At 36.8% G+C, this 20,093-nt stretch overlaps 3 protein-coding genes across 6 annotated transcripts; 2 read left to right on the forward strand and 1 right to left on the reverse strand.

Moving 5' to 3' along the window:
* Positions 1-37: 37 nt before the first annotated feature.
* hpse (heparanase) lies at positions 38-5,069 on the forward strand. Of its 3 annotated transcripts, none has more exons than XM_081718799.1 (12): positions 38-370; positions 513-658; positions 1,496-1,624; positions 1,788-1,961; positions 2,163-2,334; positions 2,485-2,532; positions 2,746-2,839; positions 3,365-3,471; positions 3,621-3,735; positions 3,990-4,141; positions 4,245-4,397; positions 4,507-5,069. In XM_081718799.1, the coding sequence occupies exons 1-12, from the start codon at positions 129-131 to the stop codon at positions 4,661-4,663; spliced, it is 1,689 nt and encodes a 562-aa protein (XP_081574925.1). In that variant the 5' UTR covers positions 38-128; the 3' UTR covers positions 4,664-5,069. The 3 variants fall into 3 exon arrangements, with proteins under 3 accessions (XP_081574925.1, XP_026855164.2, XP_081574926.1); XM_026999363.3 differs by having other exon boundaries at positions 4,017-4,141; XM_081718800.1 differs by lacking the exons at positions 3,621-3,735; positions 3,990-4,141.
* A 26-nt stretch (positions 5,070-5,095) lies between these two features.
* On the reverse strand, positions 5,096-6,460 carry LOC113570755 (myosin light chain 5-like). Its single transcript, XM_026999366.3, has 6 exons — positions 6,358-6,460; positions 6,194-6,269; positions 5,977-6,081; positions 5,722-5,800; positions 5,560-5,608; positions 5,096-5,479 (listed from the first exon to the last, which is right to left on the reverse strand). The coding sequence occupies exons 1-6, from the start codon at positions 6,391-6,393 to the stop codon at positions 5,378-5,380; spliced, it is 447 nt and encodes a 148-aa protein (XP_026855167.1). The 5' UTR covers positions 6,394-6,460; the 3' UTR covers positions 5,096-5,377.
* Positions 6,461-9,651: 3,191 nt separating this feature from the next.
* On the forward strand, positions 9,652-15,055 carry btc (betacellulin, epidermal growth factor family member). Of its 2 annotated transcripts, none has more exons than XM_026999365.3 (6): positions 9,652-9,977; positions 10,479-10,583; positions 11,491-11,608; positions 11,908-12,054; positions 12,606-12,733; positions 14,224-15,055. In XM_026999365.3, the coding sequence occupies exons 1-5, from the start codon at positions 9,938-9,940 to the stop codon at positions 12,730-12,732; spliced, it is 537 nt and encodes a 178-aa protein (XP_026855166.1). In that variant the 5' UTR covers positions 9,652-9,937; the 3' UTR covers position 12,733; positions 14,224-15,055. The 2 variants fall into 2 exon arrangements, with proteins under 2 accessions (XP_026855166.1, XP_026855165.1); XM_026999364.3 differs by having other exon boundaries at positions 9,654-9,977; positions 12,603-12,733.
* The last annotated feature ends 5,038 nt before the right edge of the window (positions 15,056-20,093 follow it).

Raw genomic sequence — 20,093 nt, forward strand, 5'->3', positions numbered from 1 at the left:
ATATGAACTCAAATAACTAACAGGAAGTAAGTCTGCACTTTCGACTATTTAAGTCAAAACCTTTTTCCTCGCCATATTTAGTAACAGGCAAAACAGTACGGATGTAGTCTAGGGCTTACAACGATAAGATGGGACAACCTGGAGCCATGAAGTCCTCGGGGGCATTGGCTCCGTTAGCCCTATTTAGTACTCTACTTTTTCTCGCACTTTATGCCAAGACGGTCCTAGCGTTGTTTCTTGCAGAAGATTTTGAATCTGTAAGCCTTGATATGAATGTTCACAGTGTGCACAAAAGAGTGAATGAAAGATTCCTCTCAGTGACTATAGATGCGAGTTTAGTGGCTGAAGAGAGGTTTATGTACCTTCTTGGGTGAGTGTTACTTATCCTGACAGTATTTTGCTGCTTCGGCGTCACAGGTTACGAAGTAAACTCAATATTATATATTCAGCATGTTTTGATGACTTCTTTAATATAATAAAGTTCTCTTTATGTGCTATTCCTGAAATAACAGGTCACCAAAACTAAGAGCTCTTGCAAAAGCCTTGACTCCAGCGTTTTTACGATTCGGCGGAACTAAACAAGATTTCATGAAATTCAACCCGCAGAGTGAATATTTGTCATCAAAGAGCAATAGCAGAAAGTCTGTTCATTATCAAGGTATACTTTTTTTTGTCGTCGACGTCAGAGCTGTGGTGCGTTTGTCCTACTTTGTCCATATGTTCAACCGAGGAGCATATGTATACTGTTTATCGATTTGTGTTACCTTGTGGGAATATAATACCCCGGGTGTTTTTGCGCTACTTTTCCGGATTTTCTGTCGTGACGTTATTGGAAAGTTCTGCCAAAGGAAATAATCCTACAGGTGGCACAGTGTGACAGAAAATGCCCTTTTAACAAATGAACAAAAAACTATAGGCAGATCAATACTCCCAGTGTTAGTATAAAAGGAAGGACAATTAGCATAAAACAGAAAGTAAAAATTAAACTTTTTTTTTTTGTGCCAGACTATTTTAAACAGATGTACTGTACGATTATCAGTTTCTTTATAATGTTGTGTTGGCTATATTGGTGGGTATTTGGTGTGGTCAGTGTTGAATATATTGGGTATTTGGTGTGATCATTGTTACTGCGGGAAAGACATTGTGTGAGTGCTTAGTAATGCAATGGTTATGAGGTTGTGCACATGTATGTTGGACCGCTAGATTTGTAGGATGAAATGTTAGAATGCTTGTTTATGGTCATATGATAAGATGACAATTACAGCATGATTCCAGTTTGGCTGTAATAAGACAATATTCACAAACTCCCCATCTGCAAAACTATTCTATTGACCACATACAGGGAAAAATTGCAATGTATTTAGTTATTCTTGACTTGAGTAGCTAACTCTGATCATAATCTATAAGGGCATAATCGTAGTCTGCATTTTTTTTTTTTTTTTTTTTTTACGATACTTACAAACGTGTTGGGAAAAACTGCTTTTACTTTTCATAGGGTATTCATGTGACAGATTTGAGCTGCCTCCATTGTTAGAAGATAAACTGAAGCAAGAATGGACACTACAAACATCACTCTTGCATCAGGAAGAACTGCAGAGAAAATATAAAAAAGTAAAGTTCTCTGGTAAGCAAGTTAATTCTGTCACGACTGAGTACATACAAATGTGTACTTTTCTAGTGTAACCGATGTAGCCCACTACATCCAGTTTTCCTCCATTTTATAGGGCCTATTGTGTTGAATGTGGTCATGTTAACATGCAAATTGCTATATTTTCATGGTCTTACAGAATATGCTGTTGACCTGCTCTACTCCTTTGCAAACTGCTCTGGACTGGACCTGATCTTTGGTTTGAACGCACTACTCCGAACGCCTGGAAACACCTGGGACAGCCAGAATGCTGAGGTGCTAACGAGCTACTGTGAATCCAGACACTACGTCATGTCCTGGGAGCTAGGCAATGGTCTGACTTTGGATGTTTGTTTTTTTCCTCTGACTTCTATCTTTGAAGAGTTCTGCAATCAATAGATATGTTTCAATCAGTTGTTTAATAAAAAAATTTTTAAATAGGTAACTCTTTGTGGTGTTGGCCATGAGTGATTTTTTTTTTTTTTTCTGTTAATATTGGAGCCTGATATTGCTCTACAACTTAATGTTTCCCCAGAGCCCAATAGCTATGAGAAGAAGGCAGGAATCAGAATAGATGGCCACCAGCTGGGACAGGATTTCCTGCATCTTCGAAACATCCTACAGGAGTCTAAACTCTACCACTCATCAGGGCTCTATGGACCAGATGTTGGTCAGCCACGAGAACACCACAAAGATATACTCACAGAGTAAGAGGCTAATAAATTGGTCAAAGCAGATATTGATGGTTTTGTTTTAGAATTTTTTTTTTAATTTAAAATCTCAAAGTCCCAGATTGTTGTTAGAATGAAGACCTGATAATCACTTGTAAAATTAAGTCAGTGGTATGTTTTTTATAGGTTTTTAGAGACTGCAGCTGATGCCATTGATGCAACAACCTGGCACCAGTATGTGCACTACAAATCATATGCCTCCTGAATGAGCAAGCAGAATGCCTGGTCTTGTTCTTGTACATGATTATACATGGAATGTCTAGTCTGTGCTCTTCAACGGTTCTATAATTATATAAATGCAACACCTAGTAGGTTTCTCTATAAATAAGCCTTTGCCTGATATTTTACCTTATATACCATATTTGTTTATTTTTCCTTGAATACTAGCTATTATGTCAATGGTAGAGATGCATCTTTGGAAGATTTCCTAGATCCTCAAGTCCTTGATACACTGGCTGTCAAAACTAATGAGGTCCTTGAGGTAATTGTATAATTTTTAGTATGTTTTATGTCTTGTAGTTGATTAGAACACTGTCATGGCTTTAATGGATTTTGCAGTTGTGGTCTGTAAGTAATTGGACAGTGTAACATCTATAATTGAGTCTACACCCTTTAGCTGTATTGTACATGAACACTTGTGCATGAATAATACAATGACACAGCTGGCCAAGAAACAACTCAGGCATTTGCCCAGTTTCTTCTGTCTCCTCAAAGACTGACCATGTAAAAAGACATTAACATTCTTATATGGATATAGATGTGAATACCCCTTTTAAATTAATGATGATATTGTATACCCCACCGGCACAGTTTCACATTAAATTTAAGTATGATGGATTACAGACTCACAACCAACATTGTCACTGTTCAGTTGCTTCTAGACTCCACTGTATTTTCTTATCACAGTGCAGTGCAGATGTGCTAATATCAATATAATTCAAACATAACAGCATGCTTAATGGTAACAGATGTTATGTTATTTACTGCTGTATTCATTTTTGTGCAGACTGTGCTTTCTGTGTCTCCTATGAAGAAAGTCTGGCTTGGAGAGACGAGCTCAGCATATGGTGGGGGTGCAATGGGCCTCTCAGACACTTTTGTTGCTGGATTTATGTGAGTAAATGTTCTAAATGACTTTCTGTACTTATTCTAACATTACTCAACATCTTATCAGTTATAATCTTTTCTTTTAAATTAAGGTTGTAGTTCAACACAGCAACTGACATGAAAAATATTTTCCGAAACTATTTTGTTTGCCGAAGGTGGCTGGATAAACTTGGACTTGCTGCTAAGATGGGTTTGGATGTTGTCATGAGACAGGTGTTAATTGGTTCTGGTACATACCATCTAGTAGATGATAATCTCGATCCACTTCCGGTATGTTTTATGCATTAGTCAAAAATGAATGCCATGTCCTTTGTGTGTATATTCTATATAGAGAATCTACAAAATATGAATCCTCCTGATTGTTTAGATTAAGATCTAATACTCCTGATTAAGTTTGTATATTAGGCAGTTTTCTTCCTGCCCTCATCCCAGTATCCATATTAGCTATGGCTGGCTGTATATAGTAGTGTTCAAAGTGTTTCTCACAGTAAAATCCAGTGGTTATCTTGCTATAATCATATCAGCCCACTTACCCTGAGACTTCATGGCAGGATTACTGGCTGTCAGTGCTGTATAAGAGACTTGTAGGACCTGAAGTTCTGAAAGCAGGAGTTCTCTCGAATTCGGTGCCAAAACGGCTGTTACGGGTATACCTTCACTGCACTAACAGAAACAGGTACTGAATTTAAACATGTGCTAGGTTCTCCTGAGAATGAATGAACAACCACTTGTTTCAAAAATGAAAAAGAAGGAAATTATTGTGAAACATTTCTTCTTAGTTCAAGTTATAGACAAGGAGCAGTTACCTTGTTCACCCTAAACCTAAGCAAACATCAAATCAACATCAGTTTGCCAGCCCGCATTTCCAACAGCAGCATTAAGGCTTTTGTGCTCCAGTCAGCAGAGCCAGGGGAAAAGGGGCTGTATTCCAGGTACAGTTGACTACACTCATTTTTTCCCCATATTAGTATTCTTGCACTAGGTCTGGTTGGTCTTGATTGAAGTTGATATGATTTGAGGTGAATTCTTTTTAATCTCCAGGGCTATCAAGCTGAATGGAGCGCTTCTCAAGATGGTTGATGAGCGAACACTCCCTCCTCTTAGTGGAGCAGAGGTGCCTCTCGGGGAACCTCTCAAGCTGCCTGGACTGTCTTTTGCCTTCTACATTCTGCAACAAGCCCATGCTGCTGTTTGCTGACAGCATCTGGGAATATGACCTTATCAGAAATTTGTAGCTGGTCTGGCTTTCACGTCTGAGGAAAATTGGTTAAAGAGCTTGAAAGTTTCAAACTTGATGTATATTTTTGCCAAATAACCTTAACCTTCAACTATGTGATTGTTTTATTTATTTATTTTCTTCTGAAAGACTTTAAAAAAGCTTATCACAGTGCAATTTAAGAAAGAATGTAAATGTTTTGTTAATGAGATAAACACTGGATTAGTTATTACCTTAACAGAATTAAAATTACATTTATTATTATTTTATATTTTATTATACAATTTGACAGATGAATTTGAATTTCAGTATTTGTTTGTTATACTGTTTATATTTGTTATACTGAATATGATCTCTACACAATAAAATTATAATTGGTTTTCTGTAACATGTGTTCCTGAAGTCCGTGAACAGCAACATTCAGTGTCTGATATTTGTCATTTGTATACTTATTTTTCAGATTTTCATGATTCCAGTAACAATATTGGCCAGTCCTTTCATTTTCATATATACTTACAATGGTTTCTTCTATCCATGAAACCTCTTTTTTTGGGAAGCTCAGCAGAAGAATCTCAGGCATTTCTCTCATTTTAAGGAATAAAGTGGAAAAAAGTGGCACACTACTGATTTTTATTAGATGATGACAGCATGAGTCGGCAGTATTAACAGTGATGTGCTGATCTCTGCTCACGGTCCTCACTCCTCCTTTTCCTCTCCATGTGTGATTATGTAACAGAGCGATTTGTAGTCCAGGTTTCCTGCTGAGTCGATGTTTGAGGACTGAAACATCTGACGTACCTTTGATTAAAACAATTAAGATGTGTTTGTGAAGATGGCACTAAAGCACATTTAAATGTCTGTATTTTTAAGTTTCTCACCTCTTCTGCACTAAACTTGTTTGCTTGTGTCATTAGGATGTGTTGTATTCTGGAATTTATAAAATGCCATTGATGAAATTTCAGTTTCACGTCTCAAGAAAAGATGCTAAATTGTGACTTCTTGAGCAAGTTTATGTTGAGAACTCAGCCATTAACACTTACTCATCTTTATGTACAAAGCCTTTTGCATCAGGATCAAACATCTTGAAGGCATTAAGCAGGGTATCTTCAGGATCAGTGCCTATATTCAGAGACATTCATAACCCATGTGATATGTTCTGTGAAGTACTGTGGCAGGAAAGGTATGCTCGTAGATACATGCATAAATAATACAAACAAAACCAAAATTATTATTATTTGCAACAGATTAATTGCAACTTTGACCTAGTTGCCATCCATACTCAATTTATAGCTTACCATGCAGTTTTTCTCCAAATAGATTAAGGAACATAGTGAAATTGACTGGACCAGTGGCTTCTTTAAGCATGTCTTCCAGTTCACTGTCTTTGACATTCAGTTTACCTGTGAGTAAGCGGTCATATTTCACTGGTTCTCATTTACATACAATATGCAATCTATGATACAAGGGTTTATGTATAGAAATCACGGATAAGGTACTAAAAGGTATACTAACCAAGAGATGCATATGTGTCTTTAAGATCTTCCTTGTCAATGAAACCGTCCCTATTTTGATCAATAAGTGTAAAAGCCTGTATTAAAAAAGAGATTTGACAAGTAGATAGTTTGGTTGGATTCTCATACTTGTTTTGTGTCATTTTGATAAAATAAAATTCTTACCTCCTTGAATTCCTGGATTTGAGTCTGCTCAAACATGGAGAAGACATTAGAGGAAGCCCTCTGGGCACGCTTGGCACCTCCCTCTTTCTTCTTGGTCTTCCTGCTGGCCTGAAAGGTGTAATCTGTTACTGTTAGTTATATCTGTTAGTAATCTGTTACTTCAAAATGTCCAATTATCTATAAAACTCATATTATGTAGACAAGGCTGTAACACTATATCAGTCAGTCCTCGATAATGGATATAATTAAACTATTTCTAGCTTAAGATAACCTCTTTAAAACCTACAAAGTCTTCATAAAAACATACCATCTTCCACAAATGCTGAGGCTAATGTTCAAATGTGTAACTAATGGGAGTGGAACCACTTAAATACTACAGCTGTCAGTGAAAGGGAGAGGCACGGAGAGGATGAATGGCATCATACACTGCCCAGCAGGGACGACTCTACTCCAGCAGGGACCATCAGGCAGGTCAAAGTACACCAAACATGGGCAAGTTGTCAGGCTAGGCCCCAGAAGTCCAGAAGCCAAATTAGTACTGTTAATTTGAACCTTTATAAAAGTGTTTGCTTTGTACTTAATACCTAAACAGGAAAATGGCAGTTCAAATGAAAACCACAATTTTTTCTAAATGGTTCAAATTTATGAAAGATATTTTATATGTAAGTGGCTATATTTTAAAGACTTGGTTTATTTAAAAATATTTAGTAGTAATAAGTTGAACTGTAGTTAATGTGGCAGTGAATTTAATGCAAGGTATTTTTTTAGCAATTCCAACAACATAAACATAAGAATTGCTAAACCATATGTTTTGATTTGTTTGAATACATGCAATATGTAAGGTCAATTTTTAACACGGTTGTTTAACGCTGCAGATTTTCCTGTGTTGATTGAACTGTTCTGTATGTAGAGGGGCCATATGTTTTGCTAATTTCAGCAGACCAGATAATTCCAGAGCATGGTGAGAACATTAATGCTGTCTAAAATTAGCCTCCAAAATGTGAATCAGACTCGAGAGATTTGCTATTTTAGTAAGATAATTATAAGACATCATTTGAAGTAGACAACTGTCAGGAATACATAGAGATCTGTGAGTTTTAGGAAATTCTTTCTCTGTGACATTTTAGAAACTATGGCATAATGATATCCATGATCAATGTTCAAATAATGTGTTAAAAATTATATATTCAATAAAAATTACAATCAAAGCAGTGAAACCAAGGCAACTTTATTTACACAGCACTTTTCATATTCAGTGGCAATTCAAAGGGTTTCACATAACAGAATAAAATTACATAGCTTATTACATCCCAAGATCCATTATTGCACAAAGAAAAAGAAAGAGGTTATATACATAAACAAAAGTATCGAATTAAATAGAAAATAAAATTAAACATAATTGATTAAAATAGATCAAATTACAAATGGAGAGGGTCAAAATAAGATCTGAATACACTAGGAACTAATAGAAATGTTAAAAATTAAAAGTACTATATTTAGAATTAAATTGTGTCTCCTTTTCGCACGTCACTTAATTAATTAAATAAATTGATTAAAGGAGCAATACATTTTTTTTCATTCAGAATTATTTCAATGATGATTCTTCACGTTATGAAACAGACATGATACTGATACACAGTGGCTTGGATATTTTGTAGATTCTATACTAAATCTGTTTCAAACATGGTCACCTCCATGAGGGGGCACCGGCTCTATGGGGCATAAACTTGTTCATTTGAGGACTGCAAAGCAATTTGATTCTTCATCTTGTGTGAGCTACATTTTATATTAAAATTTTTAAAATAATAATCACTTTCATAGATAATGTTTGTTAATTTTTGGTGGTAAAATTTACATATTGCTTCTTTAAATAATTGGGTTTCCATAACCTAGTGGCTTGTCCACTAGATGGCAATATTCCCATACTGTATACTCTCCATTAAGACTAAAAGTTGTCTTTCATTTCAAGTAATTTTGAATGATTATGATGCAAGAGTGTTCTTTGTGTTCAAGGTTAATTTGCAAACACATACAATTATTTAATACTGGGAAGAATATCACCTAATTGTTTGACTATTGTAAATATATGGACAATGTCACATACTATTCATCTAAATTATTTACATTTATGGTATTTAGCTGACACTTTTTATCCAAAGCGACTTCCAATTATGACCAAGTACAACTGAGGGTTAAGGGCCTAGCTCAGGGGCCCAAAAGTGGAAACTTGGCAGCGGTGTGGCTTGAACTAGCAACCTTTCGATTACAAGTCAAGGACCTGAACTACCGTTACCACCAATGAGTTGTTATTGTGTTATATACTGATTAATTTATACCAAACAAATGAGTAATAAATTCCAGCGCACAGTTCCTGTTCATAATATCTTTACATTTTGGACATTATCCGGTCCTCAATAAGGATTTTTGAGAAATACATTTACACTGAGATTTAATCTCAAAGAGCACGGCTAAATTGCATTAATGGCGAATTTACATTATCAAAATGAATTTATTGGTACTCTTGTTAATAATCAGGAATCTTTACTTCCATCCATTAACGTGATACTATAGTCTGAGTGGATGTTTTCACCTGGTACAGTGGTCAGTGCTAACTTTGGGATGGCACAGGCTGAAGGGCTCGTTGTTTGCCGTGGCCCTCGATAATGCCTGGTTTGTACCAGGGTTGCACACTCTTGGAGGTTGTGCCAGCCACACATCTCCTCAGTCTCATGGGGGAAAGCGTTCTGGCCGACTGGCCAACGAACACAAACACACACTCTGAACCGGGTGTTGTTTTTATTATGAGGCACCTTCTGGCTACAGCGCCGCGAATTTTCAGAGGTGGCCTAGAAAATCATGGACATATAATGTATTCATTATGTTTCAGAAGACAATTAAATCTTTTTTTTTTTTTTTTTTTTTTTTTATTTTGAGACAAATAAATAATTTTTTTTGTGACTTTTAAAGTTACTGTATTCTGCGAGCAGTTATAGGTTATTACATGAATGGACTATGGTGATAAGTGTATGCAATGGCCAGGGGAAAATAAAATAATAAACAGATTAATTGTAGTACTTAATTAAGCTTGTACGTTTTATAGTAGGCTAGTTGATGCCAGTTTCGTAGAAGGCCAGATGCAGTCAATGAAACCCAGTGTACGACAGCTACTATATTGTTTGCTTATGTGTCACTTAAAGTTCATTTGCCCCTGATGTTGTTGCGGTTACCGCGCTTGTTGTTACGGTTATTAATAAATCGTTCGCGCAGTAGTGACCGCTCATATTCGGGTAGGCGGAAAGAAACCGTCCGGTACCGCCCCCTTGAATCGGTAAACCAACCTGAACCTGGCATGCTGTATCGTAGACAAGCTAAATAAACTAAGGAAAACAAGTCAGCCGTGTAATGTGTATGTAACTACGCACTTGAAGACGAGTTATAGGTGCAAACATAGAAAAGATTCTGGATGTACGCCGATGAAGACCGCAGTGGCCGGAACTGCAGTAGCATGTATGTCGTAGCGACTGTATGAAGAGATGACCTCGAGAATGAACTATTGATTTGGAGCCGTAGCAAATGACCGATGGACAAGACACACAAATTAATGTTGGGGATATTTACAGGTAAGAATCATTCAGCCTCCTAGCGAGAGAAAAGTCAGAAACATTACTTTCCATGTCTCCAAAGCACCCATTTTGCCAAGTATGCATTAGGAAGTCTCTGCTATTTTTGCATATGAATGACACTAGGAGGGAGTGGTTAGGCGCGTGAGTATGTTTGTCAGAATGCTGCTAATCTTCTTTGAGAACTTTCAGTTTTTTCATACTTAAGCTTAATCAGCTGTTTAGTTGTTATATTTAAGTTGTTCTATTTAACGTGCTGTTGATGTTAACAATTGTAACTTTAAAAATATATTTTTTTTTGTTATCCAGAGGCCTGAAAACAAAGGCTTTTGTTTAAGAATTGCCATAAATGTGTGTCAAAGCCCCACATAGATAGTTTAGTACATTATGGAATTTCTGTTGTGCTTTATTCATATTAAGAGAACAGATGCTTCAGGGTTTGTATGGATTTTTATTTATTTGTGTGCATCTTGCCACCTGTGTTTTTTTTTCTACCTGTAGTTGTTGCCCTATGCAAATATTCACAGGCTCAATGGAATGCCACAAAGGACACAATAAATAAGACTGTGTCCTGTGGTCCCCATGACAACAACAGCGACTGCGCAGGTAAATAATTCGGGCTTGCACCTCCCTGTAATTTCATTTCTAATTATCTGCCATGAACCAATAAAAGCAAGTTTAAAGGAAAACAATATCTCTAGCCTTGTGAATGAAACTATTGTGTACATGCTATCAGTTGCCATAGAACATGCTGAGAAAATATTCACAAGGAATTTAAAAGATAATGGTGAAAAATATTCAATGTCTTTGTTTTATAAGCCATCACAAGACACATATTTCAGATCAGTGCTTTTAAAGAAGCCTGATGTCAGGCAAAAAGAATGGGCTCATTTCACACACATCTTTACACAATGCTATGTATGCTGTAGACATGCTGTAGATAAATAAGATAAATTTTAGATTTGCAAAGGATTCTCGGTTAAGAACACTTCAAAGCATCTATATTGTGAGGTAATCTCCTGATGTTGAACAAGAATATCATGTTACATATGCTTGGGAGTAGTAACCAAATCCTACTCCATTCAACTTGTAAGTCATTCTGAAGGCATCAGGACTTCGAGTTTCAGAAGGCAGCTGAAATGCAGCTGGTTTGCTGCCACGCCCTTTAGCCACAGTAGCCTTTAGCGTCGTACAGTAACACACACACACACACACACACACACACAAAAAAACAAAAAAAAACAAAACAAACACACACAAAGTCCATTTTGACAAAGACAGAAAGGTAATACTTTAATTTGACTCCACTGGTTATTTCACACCAAGCTGTCTTTTCAGTGTGAAAAGTAGTAGCAAAGATTGTGATTATCTTTCTAGTCTACTGATATCTCTCCTGGGGTAGAAATCTGGAGCAGTGGAAATGGAAATCTTTGGACTTTGCATTCATACACATTCAAAAGTAAGCTCTGCTCTCCAGTGTGTGTCTAATGCTAATTATTTCTGTCTTGAATAGATGAGAAGGATATTCACAGACAGAGTGGCCACTTTTCCAAGTGTCCTCAGGAGTATGAACACTTCTGCATCCATGGGACCTGCCAGTTTGTGCAGGAGCAGAACACTCCAGCCTGCAGGTAAGCCTTTGATCTGTCTGTCCCTTTCCTGCCAACAGGTCTGGCTTTAATTTGAGTCAGAATGTAGGAGCAAGTCTCTCTTGAGCATGTAGTTAGGTGCAGTGGTGGTCTTCTAAAGTCTGTTGTGGTTTTCAGTAATTTTTCCTTACAAAATAAATTATTTATGTCATAATCTATCATTATGCCATGCTACCTATTTATTATTGTTCTGTTCCCATGCCTACCCTATAGAACAGGGCTGATCATATTCTGGCTTCTTCTTCTCTACCATGGTGTTGAAATGTCTGGTTTTTATACAGATGTGAAAGTGGATATATTGGTTCAAGATGTGAATATTTAGACCTTGGCTGGCTGGTGGGAGATCGCAAGCATATAGTCATTGCTGGTGTTATAGTTGGACTGGTCTTTCTCCTTCTCGTCATTGTCTTCACATGCATCTGTGTACAGTGAGTGACAACTTTTTTCCATGAAAATATGTAGTACCATTCTGTGGTATAATTTCCAGTCTTGATCTATTTTTTTTGTATGTCTGCTTTGTTATGCCTAAAATGTAAGATTACATTTCTTCAAGAGCATTCTCTGCACATTTCCTTATTCGCATTCCAGTGAGTTAAAAAAGGTGTGGGCACCAATGACTGGAATGTAATCAGATCACAAAGTGCTATTTATGAGGCAATCTAGTACTGTGGCCAGATCCTTCTGTTGTGGGAAATGTCCATATGTTCTCTCTACACATGTTATAATGTTACTCCCATATTGTACAAATAATTGTATCACACTGGCCTCATAATCAGACTGAAAAGGGCGGGTGTGAAACCACTGTGTATTTATCAGATTGAACCAGTGAGATTGAACCAGTGACTATGCTCTAATAACATATGCTGGATATTAATATGAAGTTGTTATAAGGTGATTTGTACAGTTAAGGTGATTTATTAACTGAACTGTACACTAGCAACATAATGAAGAGTATTTCTGTACTTTCCTTTTTCAGTAGCAGACTGAAACTCTGTGGAAAAAAAAGAAAAAATGGAAAAAGGGATGAAGTGGAGAGGCTTAATACACTGAACCCAAACGAAGCTTCAGCTGTCCCTGCAGACACATCTGATACAAATACTGTATGAAGTGAGTATCTTCAAGATCCCTAAATCCTTGCATGTCCATGTGGCCATATGTATTTGTCCATTTAGTTCACCACCCAGTGCAATGCTAATAGTCTATTTGGTACCTGATTGTTCAGAGCCAATCATGACCCAATCATTGATCTGGATATTAGAATTGAATATACAAGCCATACCATGGCTAAATACATTAGTAGTGGTGGTGTTACTTTTAGGTAAAATAATTTTAAAAAGCATCATAAACCTCTGTGTGCTTCTAGTGGGGTAAGTCTTCAAATCTTGGCATCTATTAAGCTGAGCTAGGACCCATCTGTCAGATAAATCGGATGGTACACTGTTTCCACTCCTTAAATGGACAATGAATGTGATCTTCCCTGAGGTGGATCAAAAGCAGCAAGTCACTCTTGGAAGCTGTAAAAGGGCATGTGTGCATAAAGTCTCCAACCATAAAGCATGTCTGAGTTGGCGTACATTATTTGTGCATTGCTCACAGCTGGACTCTCTAGTGAAAGCTAAACCATACTGAAAGTCCAACTACCTCAGTAGGAACCAGAACTTGACCAGTTCTCCCACTCTTTTGTGGTTTTCTCAGCAAAAACTGCTATTAACAATAGGGCTTCAATAAATTTGATTAATATGACTGTTAATGCTGCGTTCTTCTTGTAGAGCTGTTGTGGGAACTCAACAGTAGCAAGTATAATTGCTAAATTTATGAAAAATCATGTGAGTAAACATCTTGGGTGCCTAGACAAAACAAACAAAAGACTCCCAAATAAAGAAAGTGCTGATTATGAAGAGCAAGTCATAGGAGTTCTGTTTAGCACGGCAGGGAAGTACTGGTCTAAAGATGGAAATCTCTGCAAAGCTTGGTTAAGTTTTAACCGTTTACTCAATGCTTGTTTACTTTATGAGGATCCAAGTGGATTCGACAGTCACTGATATTCAGCCATTCAGTATAGCAGATATTCAATGATATGAATGACTGAATGTGTTACAGTCACTAAAACATCTGTCTCTCTGGGATTAAGTAATGTGTAAGGGGGTAACTGGATTAAAATCTATCAGATACACCTTCTTTCTACAGTTGATTTACTTTCTACTTTGAACAAGAACCAAAAACACAATGGTTTATGCAATTAAATGGGTATTCTTATTAACATGTTTTATTATTTACCTGTGCAACTAGCTGTTATTCAGTGGCCACAGTCTGAGTTCCTTCCTTTAGAATACAAGCTCTATGACAATCCTTTATAAGCAGTCCTAGTAATAAGCAGCACTGATTCTGAGTATGCCTGAAAACTGGGTCTCACCTGTTCCTGATATCAGTCATTGGAGGTAGCTCAGACACATGTTTTCAAGTGTGTAACCCCTTTGAATTACTGTTAAGTACAATCACAATGTAGGTCACAATTATCGAAAATTATCATTGTAGCTTTTCTTGTGCTTCTCTATGCTGTGGTATCAGCCCAGATGTGTGTGTTGATTTGTCTCCAGGGCTGTGTGTAGCTGGACGACAAGGCTTGCTCCTGCCAGACAGGATGTTGGGCCGAGCGATAAATGAACCCAAAGGCACAAAGGAAAACAACTGAGCTGTTCTCCTCAGGTGTGCAGTTGAAAGTGGACTTTAAATGGCCCTAAGAGCTGTGGCGTTAGCCAGCCTTTGTGCACTGTTGCATAGTTCTGCCTATATGAGCTGACCGCCTCTCTGGCTCGAGAGCAGGGCCAACCATTACAGATAGGAGCAGGAGGGTAGACGTTTAGTTTAACTCTAAAATCAAACAGTGTCAGTTTTGAGTCCATCAGTCTCCCGTGGGTTGTGTGGAAATTTCTGAGGTTACTTCATATTACCATTGATCAATCATTCAGAAAATATAATAGAGGTATTATATCATACAGACTGGGCTTGCAACAAAAACAGATGTTATGGAGAGATGTCTTGAGACCCTCAGGGGCAAAGTGCAATGAAAACAGGCTTTAGATACGTCTTTCAGTAGCATATACCTCGTAGTCACTATTAATTATTACTGTAATTATTACTATTGGATTTCATGATGCTTGTATTTTTTTGTCGAAATGTTGAAGGACCAACAGTTTAAATCATTTTAGAAATTACTTTGATCTATTTATTATTTGGAATATGTCCTGAACAAAAAACAGCCTCAAAAGCTTTTTCTTTCTTTTTGTTAATATGTGTTAATATGCTGTGCAGTGACATTCATTTGTGGTAATCATTAATTCTTGTTTTGACAAAAATGTCCTAGGTCCTCTGTAGAAAGCTTTTTGTGAAAATATAACCTATCACAAATAAATCATTTGTTGTCACATATTTGCATACAAATGTGCATTTATTGTTTCTCACATCCCCCATATCAGTAGCAAGAACAAAAGTGTTGCTTCAGACACTGGTCTACATATTGTTACAAGGTGCAAAAAGACCTTGAAGTTTATATACATTTTCAGGTCAGTTCAGTTAACTGTTTCAATTCAGTCGACTGTTTCAGTTCAGTTAACTGTTCGGTTCAGTTAACTTTTCAATTAACTGTTTCAGTTCAGTTAACTGTTCTGTTCAGTTGACTGTTTTAGCTCAGTTAATTGTTCAGTTCAGTTGATTTTTATTTGGTTCAGAACTGGTTAAGCAATGGATTTTGATGCAAAATCTCTCAAAATTGGCTTTGTGCACCAAACTGAAATTTCCACACCAACATTTCTAGATAACTTCAAGGGTGCTGGAATTGGATTTTGATTGTTTGACCCTATTACAGAGGTAAATGACATTTACCACGCTGCTTTGTGTCCTAATTATGATGTTGCTACACTCGCGAGCACATCTTTGTTATTTAACCACAGTCATAACTGATAAAGCTTTGAAGTGCCATAGTTTCAAAGAGGTTTTATTGCTCTTAAGTCTTAGAAGTCTGAGTGCACTTATGCTGACCGAAAGCATTCGGCGTGATCAGCACAGCCGACCTCGTGTTTCACTTTGGCCATAAATAGCTAGATGACACTGATCAGAGCATGTCAGGAATCCTACATCTCTGTCAGCATTAACACATGCTACAGGCATGCTTCGCAGCCACTGCACCGAGGTTAACTGCATGTTACATCGTTCATGCAAATATTTAAAACCAGATGAGGATAAGGACTGCCCTGAATTTTACACAGACTTTATGTGTTCTGCATATATCATATGTATATAGACAGAAGTATCTTGGGACAGAAGAATCTCTGTCTGAAATGTCCTTTCTTTGGAAACCTTTGACTAAAGCCTCTGCAATTTTGAACATCTCTCTCTCTCTCTCTCTCTCTCTCTCTCTCTCTCTCTCTCTCTCTCTCTCTCTCTATTTATATATATATATATATATATATATATATATATATATATATATATATATATATATATATAATATAATGTATGTATGTATGTATGTATGTATGTATGTAGTATTGTAATATAAAGTCTGTAATTGAATTCCTGTATGTACATGAGTACACTTGTACACATATGATGTATGCAGAACAAGTCGTCTAGTTATATCACCTGAAGGAAGGGATGACTTCTTAAGTAAAGGACATACTGCCATCTAGAGTTTGATGCAATGCATATTCAACTTCACCTTAAGTAATATGGAAAATAATAACACAGTTGTTCAAAGCTGAACTTCAAAATATAATAATCAAGAGAATAATCAAGGCTTTGAAACATGCACATATGTACATGTGCACCATTTTACTTTGGATTAGAGAATTTTTTAACTGAGTGATTTCCAAAGCAGTGAACCCATACTATGATAATGGTGGTCAGATCAGCATGACAGTATTAAATATAATATTTGGTCTATTTGTTTTGTTCTAAAACCATCAAAACCATCAAGTTGAATACAGATGTGACAAATTAACTTTACAACAAACCCACTTATAATGATGCACACTGTGGTAAGACTGACCTCTCAGTGTGATTTTTTATATTATTATTTAAAGATTTATCGGCATACACGTTTAAGGTATACACAATATGTAATGAACAAAGAAGCTCATTATTTCTAATTGGCACAGAGGTCACACTGAGATGCTGGAAAGGAGAAGAGGGAGTTGCTAACTGGGTCTTCAAATAAGGATATTCCTACAAAGACTAGTGCAGTAGTAGTGCAATATTCAAGAAAATATTTCACACTTTTGTTAAAAGCTTACTGTGTGTGTGGTTACATATTTTATGTTTGAAAATGGAGCTACTCGATGAAAGAAAATTAATGTGGTAGTTATTGGACAACAGGCATAACATATCTCTAGATGTTTGCATGCATGAAAAATGTGTGCCTCTGTGTATTATAGTAGTCTGTCTGTCTGCCATGGTAGCAGTCCCGCCATCTCCTGATTATACCACATATCTTGATCATTGTTGGTGAAAAGGGTGTCCATGATCTGAAGAAAAGCTTTTAAACTTCACAAAGATCAAAACAGAAGATCTGCAGATCTCTTTGTTCCTCATACTGACACAGCTAGACATCAGGAACTGGCAAACCAGTCTTGCCGCTACTTCTCATATGTTCCTTTATATTAACAAGCTATAGCCTCAGGATTCATTACTGACACATCCGTCTCTTCCTCTGTCAAATTGTTTCATAACCAGTCTATAAAAATGCATTGAGATGACACGATGATGTGAATGATTTGCCACCCAAATGCAGTTGTTTTCCATCACCAAAGAATAAGCATGTGCAATAGAATCCTGAATAGTATGTTGTTATTGAAAACACCATAAAAGTATCTCAGGGTGATGGTGAGATCATGTGATATGGATTTCTGGGAAGAATGTTGTCTGTGTTAGGCATGTTAACTAGACACTGGCATCATCAAAGTCCTCTGCATATAACATTCTTATTCACCATTAAATGATACTGAGATAGATTCAAAGGATGTTTTGACACAGAGGAGAGACATTCTTGAAGATCTCAGACAACAGGTTGTGAATGCCCATCATTTGGAATAAACTACAAACAATTTCCATGACTAAACATCATTTTAATCGAAATCATAAATACTTCATTGTCCACTTCTTGTTTTTTGGCTCACAACTATTCCCACTCTTTGGAGGGGAATAGTGCTTTATAGTGCTTTATTTTTCATAATACATATTTAATTAATCTTTGAGGTCTAAGAAGGAAGCCATATAAAAGGAAAGATAAACAATAACATTAACAAATTAAATAAGAAATGGGAAAAGGTTGTAAATAAAATAATAATAATAAAAAATAAAATGAGTTTATACATACTTGTCATTCAACATTTATGCATAAGTCTAATTTATAAATGATAACTATTTACAATAATATTATTATTAATGTGTGCACGCGCAAAGTATTCTACTGTTTTCCTGTTAATCTTACTGTGGATATATCTCCTATTAGACAGAGTGATAGAGAAAGTGGGCTGCTTCAATAGTGTGGTTAAATGATGAATAATTTGTTGCCAAAAATGCTTAATAGACATACAGTGCTATATGATGAATGTAGTTATCAGGGGTGTCTGGTGAGCAGTGTGAGCAGATTTTGGAGGCTTATGAATCCTATTTTATATCATTTTTGTCCAATGTAGTGAATAATTTAGCATTGTATGAGATGCAGATTAGTACTGTTAGTCATGTTAAATATGTTTAAGGATTTGTGACTATCAGCAATGGGAATAAATGAAAGATCTTTCAGTTTCCTACATGCTATCTGATTTGGATATTATACATTTTGGATAGGGGTTTAATTTGTTGAAGGAAGATTAATGAAAACAGATTTGGCAGGTAAGTTGATATGTTTGATGTTTTTTCTTTTGAGCATGTAATTGATTTAAGTAGATATTCAAGGAATTTGATACGTCCAATACCATATATCTGGGTTAGATGTGAGAAAGATATAAAATTCTTATTTTGTGCTTGAAATGTGTTAAACCCTTTTCAATCTATTTATGGAATTTTTTTGGTAAGTGGGAGGTCAGGATTATGCCATATGGGTGCAAATTTAGTTCGTGTTAAGATGTTTGTGATCGTGTGTCGACCAAGCTGTCAGAGTGCCAGTTATCATTGGCTTGTGTCTGCAATAAAAGGGTGCTGTTTAAGTATTGCAAAAGTTTGAGATTTGGACTTCACTGGCTAGGGTTTGTTCTATTTCTCTCCAAAGTTCATCTAACTGACTAGACTTTATCCATTTGAGAATGTTCTGTAGTTGATTTGCAAATAGATGTTGTTGAAAATTAGGAGCTCCAAGGTCTCTGTGCTTTTTTAATTTTTGTTTAATTCTTGGTGGTTTGTTTTTCAGTAACATTTGGAGAAAATGGAATCAAAAGATTTAAATCTAATTTTTTTTGTGTGTGCCATTATCACAAATGTTCCAAGTTACAAAGTTAAATGATAGCATATTAGTAAGTTAAATTCTGCAAGATATATTGGTAATATGGTGCTGTTGTGTAGGTATATAAATGAGTAAATGGGTGTTGAAGTGTGCTAATGTCACGGTACGACCCCTCCTTCCAAACGCCTCCATGTGTGTGTGCATGTGTATATGTTCATTGGTAGGACCACGCCCGCCGCCCCCTCTGTGTCTCATACTTGTTTCTCGTTCTCCATCGTTGTCATGTGTGCATTTAAGGTCTTGTCTAAACGTTAGTTGTTGTTAGTGTTGGAACTCGCGATAGTCTAAGCACTACGTTGTCTTTTGTGTGTATCAATAAATGCTGTAGTGTGTCACATGGCTCATCTGTGCCTCCTGCCAAGCCTCCCCTCATTACAGAAATGCTGACTGCGGAAGGATGCCATGGAAGAGGAGCAAAAAGAAGAAGAAGGGGAAGAAAGCAGGTAACCATTCCTCCCCAGCCCTTGCAGGGAAACCCCCCATATTCTTGAGCACTCTCCACACTGGTACAACAGGGGAGAGTGGTCCTGGAAACTTTTGGGGGGGCCCTGAGTGTAGTACAGAGTTGGACTCGGTGGAGTCCTACAGATCCTTGATGGACTACCGGAACTGGTATGATGGCGACCAGTCTCCAGGGTCGGACTCTGCAGGGTCCTATTACCCATATTGGGACTACCAGGAAGACTACGGGGAGTACAAGTGGAGTGAGGAGTACCAGGACATCAGCCTCCGATTGGACTCGGAGGTCAACTGCTTGAAGGATCCAGTAATGGAGGTAGAGGATGCCCTCTATGAGGATTATCCTTCTGTGATGGCCACATAGTCACCAGGTTAGTATTGACATTCAGATTTCACAGGGGCTTTAGGAGAAGATGAGGCTAGACTTTATTAAAATCTGCTGAAAATCCCTACAAATAACCCAGACATAAGCATTTGCTTTATCTAAGTGCTGATGTATCTTATCCAGTA

The sequence above is a fragment of the Electrophorus electricus genome, chromosome 8, assembly GCF_041902795.1.
Source record: "Electrophorus electricus isolate QZ-2024a chromosome 8, ASM4190279v1, whole genome shotgun sequence".
In the NCBI taxonomy this organism is placed as follows: domain Eukaryota; kingdom Metazoa; phylum Chordata; class Actinopteri; order Gymnotiformes; family Gymnotidae; genus Electrophorus; species Electrophorus electricus.